The sequence below is a fragment of the Coloeus monedula genome (assembly GCF_965178545.1).
Source record: "Coloeus monedula genome assembly, chromosome: 7".
NCBI lineage: Eukaryota > Metazoa > Chordata > Aves > Passeriformes > Corvidae > Coloeus > Coloeus monedula.
In genome coordinates, this window is record NC_138787.1 from 14,997,830 (window position 1) to 15,005,670 (window position 7,841).

A 7,841-nucleotide genomic window follows, 5' to 3' on the forward strand; every position below is an offset into this window, starting at 1 on the left:
TTTGTGACAAATTAAGTTGTCCAGAACAGAGGAAGGAATCATAGAATTTCAGGTTGGAAGGGACTTCAAGGATCATCTGGTCCAACCTTTCTTGGCAAAAGCACAGTCTAGACAAGATGGCTCAGCACCCTGTGCAGCTGAATCCTAAAATTGTGCAGTGTTGGGGAATCCATCACTTCCCTGGCGAGACTATTCCAATGGCTGATTGTTCTCATTGTGAAAAATTTTCCTTGTGTCCAACTGGAATCTCTCCAGGATAAACTTGTAACCATTACCACTTGTCTTTTCCATGTGAGTCCTTGTAAAAGGGGGATTTCCATCTTCTTTATACCCATCCTTTACATACAGGAACATAGTGATAAGGTCGCCCCTAAGCCTGATCAAAGCCAGTTCTTGCAGCATTTCCTCATATGGCAGGCTTCCCAGTCCTTGGATCATCTTTGTGGCCCTTCTCTGGACCCTCTTCAGCCTGTTTTGTGTATCAGGGACCAAAACTGAGTCCAGTATTCCAAGTGTGACCAGGAAGTAGCACCTCCAGGAGAAGCATAATGCTGGGATACTGAGTGGGATAATGACTTCTTTCTCTCTGCTGGTGATGCCCTTGTTGATGCAGCTCAGTGTCCTTCCTGCTGGCTTGCTTTGCCGTGGCAGCAGCAGCAGCACTGTTCACTCACACTGAGCAGCTTGTCCACCAGGATCCTCAGGTCCCTTTCACAGAGCTGCTCCTCAGGGAGATCCCAGCCTGTACTGTGCTCCTGCATTACATTTTCCCAAGTGTAAAACCTTATGCTTGTTGAACTTCCTAAGGTTCTATCTTGTTGCCTTCAAGTCTGTGTTGTCTGCTGGTATAATCTCATGTGACATCTGTCTCTACTGCAGTATCTTTAGCCCATTTCTGACTGCTCTTGACTCTTACACATTAGGTAAGATGCCCACCGTGGTCTCGCCAGAACTGTACCGGACCAGGTTTTGTGAAGCTATGGACAAGTATTTCCTGATGGTGCCAGACCATTGGACAGGACTGGGCCTGAATTGCTGAGCTAAAGCCCATATTGGGAAAGCACAAGAGGACACTGGCATTATAGGCCACTCTGTTCCAGCGGTCTGTCCAGCAGCAAGCAAGAAGATTGCAGTTCCATATCTACACTGACCGTGTGCATCATGTTGTGAAGTGTGAAATCTGCTTGTTGCACTTTAATCCTCTCTTGGAGGACAATAAGCAAACCTGCCTCAGTAACGATCTAAGCTGAAAGGTACCACTGAACAGCACTGATAAGAGACATCCCTCATATCAGTAGGGAAAGTGATACTATCTCCTTGTAAGTACTGAACTGAGATTTTGTCCAGGTCCTGATGGTGTAGAAGTACATGATCTCTGGAAGTGGTGCACTGCCGAAATGGTGTTGAATATGTGCAGCTCATGTTTTTGTAGTGGATACTTATGAAAATGTGAAATAAACCCCCCAAGTGTGGATGGGGGAGAGAAGAATGAAGTTAATTCATGAGTTCTACTATTGTTGCAGTGGTCTGTAATTGACCTGTTTACGATCCATTAATAACTTGTCCTGCTTATGCTCTGTAGTTTTAATTTTTACTGGGTTCTGTAAACTATATATTTTTTTAAGGCAGCTCCACATCCATAATGCCCTATGACTCCATCTTTTATGTTACTGCAGTACAGCTCTGGTTTTCTGTTGTAATTTCATTTTAGCTGAATCCCATAAAAATGGGTTGTCGGTCATTAGTATACTGCGACACTCAGAACATATCCCTTTAGTCCTAACCAGTACTTTGATCTGAATGTTACTCAAATTCCTGGAAACAGGGAACCAATATACCCTTTAATTTAACCAGGCTTGATTAATTATAGTTACGAAGCAGATTAACCTTTTCCTTATTAAAGGCAGTAAGTTGCTGGACAAAGTGAAGCATACTGCTTTAGTGACAACTTTCTCCTTAATGCAACCATCATTCCTGGCAGATCGCTTCAAATCCAGTTCAGTTCCCCTTTACTTTCAAGCAATGCATTTACCTCATGGTGAAATTTTGCTGGGAGAATGTTTTTTCTTGCATTAATAACATGATCTTTTTTGTCACTGAGATGAATGTAGTTGTTTCCTGTAAAAAGGAAAATCTGAGCTAACAGAACTTGTATGATGGATAAGATGTGCAGAGATCTGAGAGTCTCTTTGTTGTGACAATAAGCCCTTCTTTCCATTTTTTTTTTTTAAATTTTTACTTATTTTTGTAGGTGATGAGTTTACTTTTTACTTTCATTATACTATAGGCCAGTAAATAAGAGGAATTTTAATGAGTTTGAAAGGCAAGAATACTGTCCGTTGACTTCCAGTCTCTGATGGAAGTACATCAAATGAACATGGAGTCTGGGACAGGTAGCTCTTAGTGATCACTTGCTTATTCTAACCAGTTGCCTGATACTGCCCTCATCACTGTAACTATGGATTGAAATGTGCATTTTATTCACTCCTCCTGTGTTCAGTATTTTCTTCTGCAGCAGATGGTGGTGGCTCTTTAGGACTGACCAACAGTGGGCAACACTGAGAAAGGAAAAGGCCAGCAGCGAGAATTGAGCTGTTTTCTCCAAAACCGACCAGTGCAGCTCTTGTCTGAGCTGCCAGGAGGCGAAGGTCATTTGTGTTGGAAGGAGTCTTCTCCACCCTATTGCAAAACTGTACTAGAGAATGAGCAAAGATGCTGGACTTGAACCAGCAGAAAAGAAAGTGTACTCATTTCCTTAGTACAATGTAATAATTGTTTCTGGGGGTGCAGTGTTGAAGGCTGCAGTGATGTGTGCTGTGGAAAGATGATCCTTGCTTCCTCTACCCAGAATCCCTTCAGACCAACACAGCACATCAGATACAGCTGATCACCTCTGGGATCCATCTTGCCTCTTCTGTTGAAATGTTCTCCCAAGATGCCTAGCTCTGTGTGTGGCCTTGCCTAATGAGGTCAACCAGTCCATCAGCTCAGTGCTACTCTCACTTCTGTGGCCTCTACCTACTGTTTTGGTTTATCAATGTGAAAGAACCTGCTGTGCAGTGTATGTTCCAGTCTCAGCTGAAGTTTACACATGGTGTTCTCCTTCCTTTCTTGAAGTTTACAGGGAAAAAACTTGATTTTCCTGGCCAGCTAAGGTGACCCAACAGCAGCTAATTATGTTGTTTTCCACCTGTGTCAGTATTGTGGATTGGTGGATGGAGCCCAAGTGTGGGCTTGTGTGTCATGGCAGCTGAACTAAGCTAATGTGGTATGCTAGCCCAGTCTGTCACCAGTAACCCTTATCCTGGGATGTGTGGCTGCTCTGTACTGCTTGTCTGCCAGAGTCCTGAGCAGATGGCTGAAAGCAGCTTGATCATCTGACAATTGCTAATACTCCTGAACGACAGCACGAGGCCCTCAGCACTGTAGAAGTGAGAGAACCTTCCACTGTTTAGCAGCCTATGAACACAGAGTCCGAGATGTGAATTGTGACCTTCTTGGGCTGAAGTTAGAGCAGTTGGAGAGATTTGCAGGAGTGATCTGGAGCTGGCATCAACAGCTAATGCTTGGCCAGGATGTGGCTGATAGACTAGTCCTGACTAGACTGGAGTAAACTACTGGTCATGAGTATCACAGTAGCTGCTGTATCAACTGGAGTTGGGTCATCTTTGGTGTCCTGTGATAAAAAGCTGTAAGCATTTCTAGTTCAAATCCCAGCAGTTGAATGGGTCTCCTCAAATGTTCCTTTTTCAGAATAAGAGTTGTCCTGACATTTCAATTGCTACAAAGCTTAATTTTCTCAGAAGGAGAGCAGTACTTCATGTGGAACAGATCTTTGAGAGCTACTTGGGAGGCTGTGTTAGGTCTGTGTCCCTGTAGAATTCCTAAGAATGAACCCTTTGGTCAGAGCTTATTTCTTTCTTTGTAACACAGGTTTAGCATATGTGTATGTAAGTAAATCTGCAAACATGAAGAGTGAATTTCTTCAGAGTTACACTGGCTCTTCTGTTGTTTTGATCTGAGGCCTTGAGACAAATGTCTAAATCTTGTCCAAGTCAGAAGCAATGACTTTGAGTCATCAATGTGGACAGCAGAATGCCTTGTAGTGGCCCAGGGACGCATTCTGTCCCCAAAAAGCACATGTAGGACTCTTGCTGGTAGAGGAGTTCTGCTGGGCTCAGGGGAGTTACCTGTGGAGTCTCCTCTGTGAGAATGACCAAAACCAAATGAATTGCTCACTAGCTGGTGACCAGACTAGTCATTATTTAAAGCACTTAATGTACTATAATGTATGCATTTCTATTCTACCTTGGTTTAGCTGTATTTTATAAAATTGATGTACTAAACTATTTGAGAATAACTGCCTTGACTACTTGGAAAATCAAAATGTAATGTATATATATACAAATAAAGTGACTAAAAGATACTTGAGTCTGTTCTATGTGTGGAATAGCTAGCTCTCACAGCACCCCATTTTCTTGATGAGAGGCAAGGCTCACAGTGCAGCGATTGCTGTGCTGGAGAGTCCCAGCTTTGTTTGCAGGGTAAGCTGCCTGTCCTGTCTCTGTAGCTTGCAGCTTGTCTCCTCTGATGGAGCAGCACCTCTGGGCAGCTCCCCAGGGCAGTGGCAGTAGAATGTGCAAATAACCTTTCACACAGTTCTGTCTTCTCTGCAGCTGCTTTTCACCCGCAGTGCTGTGTGAGACAGGGATCCAGTTTTGTCCAGCAGATGGTGGTGTGCCTTTGCCCAGTTCTGCCAAGAGGTGGAACACATTCCAGGTATTTCCATAATCTTCTTTTGAGTGGACTAGACAAAGAAAAAATCTAAGGAGGTCTGAAAATAAATGTCTTATCTTGATTATTTCACATTAATTGGTATACAGTAACCTCCTTGCTAAGGCTCAAAATCATTTGTGATTAGTTCTGGGAAGGGGACTTCCTCGTTCCTAGAATATAAAACTCTATCTAAAACTTGAGGATTTTACCTGTATTATGTGCCATCACCATTTTTTGCCAGATGAGTTTGAGTTCTTTTATCTGCTGCAGTATGAAACTACATCAGAACCTGTCCTCTCATGGGGGTATGAGCAAGGAAAGGATGGGATACTCAGTTCAGGGGCAGTGCTGCCTTCTGCTGGTGTGAAGATGAGTGGTGGGACTTGAGGGGCTTCTGGCATGAAGCTGCAAAGCACAAATGCAGGGTTATCAGAAGAGTGTTCCTGTATCCCAAGTGGAACTACCAACACCTGGTAAAGGACTGCTGCCCCTGCTTCAGCTCATCTGGTGCGAGCGCTGGCTATATGTCTGCTGAAATTGCCTCACAGGATATAAAAATTGTAAGAGAAAATACAATCTTAGTGACAGTTCTGTATTGTTTTCCCAGTCTCTAATGTGCTGTGAATCTGCCTCTAGAGAGGTGGAGGACTGAAGTCCCATAATAGCTGAATATGTGCGTTCTCCTAAAAAATTTGGACTCCTGATTTCAGAATCAAATCTGTATCTTTTACTTGCCTAAAATATTAAAGGCATTTTGTTAAATACTTACATGTACATTGCAATGCTTAGTTATTTTTAGCTTGTTAGATCCCTGTGCTCTACTAATGATTCTGCAACAGGATAACACAAAACCTTATATTACTACAGCTGTCATTCCCCACGAGCCTTTTTCTGACAGGAGTGACTGGAACAGGGGTACCCCACAGCTGCAAGGGAGTGTGCTCATGCTGAAGAACAAAGCACAGTAGGTGGTATTGCCAGAACATCAACTGGCTCTTCTTGGCCCCTATGGCTGGCCAGGTACACAGGTACTTCCTGCAAGCTGTTCCAGCCTCGAGCCTGAACACAGCAATGGTGCACTGCAACCAAAGTTCATTCACTGTAGCATGTAACTGAAATAAAAGTCATTCAAGAAATAATGATCCAGTGACCAAAGGCAGGATAATAAAGTAAGTGAACATAATTACCAAAAAGAGCATTGAATTACAGTTGAAGAGAGGGTGGGAATATAGTAACTTTTCTCCATTGTTTACATAGGATATTTTTCTACTATAGCTTCTGCAAACATGAAACACCCTGGGTATGAAGAAATGAAGTATCCTGGGTATGGGCTTCTGTTACTGGACTGGCTGAGATCATAACTAAACTACCTACCTGGTGAAAAAGTTACATATGTAGGACAGCACAACTGGGATTGCTTGATGTACACATGTGCACATAACAAGAGAAAGAAAATGTTTTCATTTTCTAATAGGATTATAAATATTATTTAAAATACATACTATAGGGAGAAAACTATTTTCTGGAAACAGGTCAGGTCAGCCATATGAATTTCTAGTGGTTGATCTGTAATCAGTTCTGACTGAAGTGTATTCTTGTTCATGTGTCTGTTAGCACGGTAGAAAAAAAAAGAATAATGTAACTTTGTGACTCCATAGCAGCCTATAACATGCACAAATTGTATCTTCTTCATGTTAGTTTGAGCTGCCTTATGGAAAAACAATATTCTGCTTTCTGTCTCTTAAGACCTAAAAAGCAAAACATCTTCAGGCTGTATTTTCCATGCCAGCTCAGTTGTACAGTAAGAATTCACCAGAATTAATATGTTTTTACAACAACCCAACCCCTACTTCATTTAGCTCTTGAATGTTTTTTTGAAACACTGTCATTTAAGTAAAGTAGCCATTTTCTTACAGGAAGTGTTGGCTCATGCATAATACACACCAAATTTTAACCAATATGGCTCTTGTGGTCTTAGTCAAGAAATAGTCTGCAGAATACAGCAGTCATATACATTAATTGGAGAAACATTCTTCTTTTTATGCTCAACTAACTGTAATTTAGGATCTGTTGGCAGCTAGAGAAGTCTACTAGATCCTAGAAAGTTGGCAGTACGAGGAGGAGTCTGTTCAATGTTGGGGATAAGTACTTAATATCATGTTGATGATTTATCTTTAGCTGTTTGTTGTCAAAATTGTGCTGGCTTTACATATATGTGGATATAAAATTAGTACTGAATTCTAGCATTGAGAGAAGACCAAGGTTGAAAGTGTTTGGGATTGGGACATCACTGTTTGCAGATGCCAAGTTTCCATAAATGGAGGAAGTTCTTGTCTTGTTGAACACTTTAAATAATAGAATTTTAAGTCTTTTTATAAACTGATAAAAATATATTGAACATCCACAACTAATTAAATGTGAAGTATGCCCATGACTGGCAAAAAATCAAACTTGCCAAGTTTGGTCAAAGCATGATTTTTCCAACTGCAGACCATATAAACCCAGGATGTTGCTTGAAACTTTAGCTCTATTCTCTCTATTCTATTTTTATGCTTTTTAGCAGCAGTAGAAGCTAAATGAGCAAAATGTCTTTTGAGAAATTGGTTGTTTTAGGATAAGGCATGATAGCTTATCAGTTCAGTGACACTAAACAGCCACAGAAGTCCTTCTTTTAATTAAAACAAGATAGGATGCCAGAGATAAATTTAAAAGCCTTTAGAATTCCAATGACAAAGAACAGAGCATGAGGCTGGTCTTTACCTTTTCCTTCTTGTGTAACTACACATGCATAAAGAAAGGGCAACACAAAATAGAACAGAAAATACATGTATGCTGCACAGTATGTGGAGCAGTAGATACGGAATTCTAATGCTGACACCTCCATGATCCTACGGGAGAAAACTGAGGGACTTGGTTATTTCAAGATATTTTTATTCTAGAATAGTGTTGCTCCACTGGTCTTGAATAACCAGTTTAAACTCTTCATTAGTAAAAATTAGATCATGTAACTGTGAATTTGTCCTTAGGGAAGGCTGGAGATAGAGCTATTTATAAAAGGTTGTATT

General features: G+C 41.3%; 1 protein-coding gene across 10 annotated transcripts in view; it reads left to right on the top strand.

Moving 5' to 3' along the window:
- PIKFYVE (phosphoinositide kinase, FYVE-type zinc finger containing) overlaps positions 1-4,380 on the top strand; it is a 66,104-nt gene extending 61,724 nt beyond the window's left edge. For 8 of the 10 annotated variants that reach the window (XM_082285047.1, XM_082285045.1, XM_082285049.1 and 5 more), the window contains one exon: positions 924-4,380. In XM_082285047.1, the coding sequence (XP_082141173.1) occupies positions 924-1,039 (116 nt within the window). In that variant the 3' untranslated portion in view covers positions 1,040-4,380. The remainder of the gene's footprint in view (positions 1-923) is intronic. The other 2 variants (XR_014226570.1, XR_014226571.1) reach the window with 2 other exon arrangements.
- Positions 4,381-7,841: the final 3,461 nt, after the last annotated feature.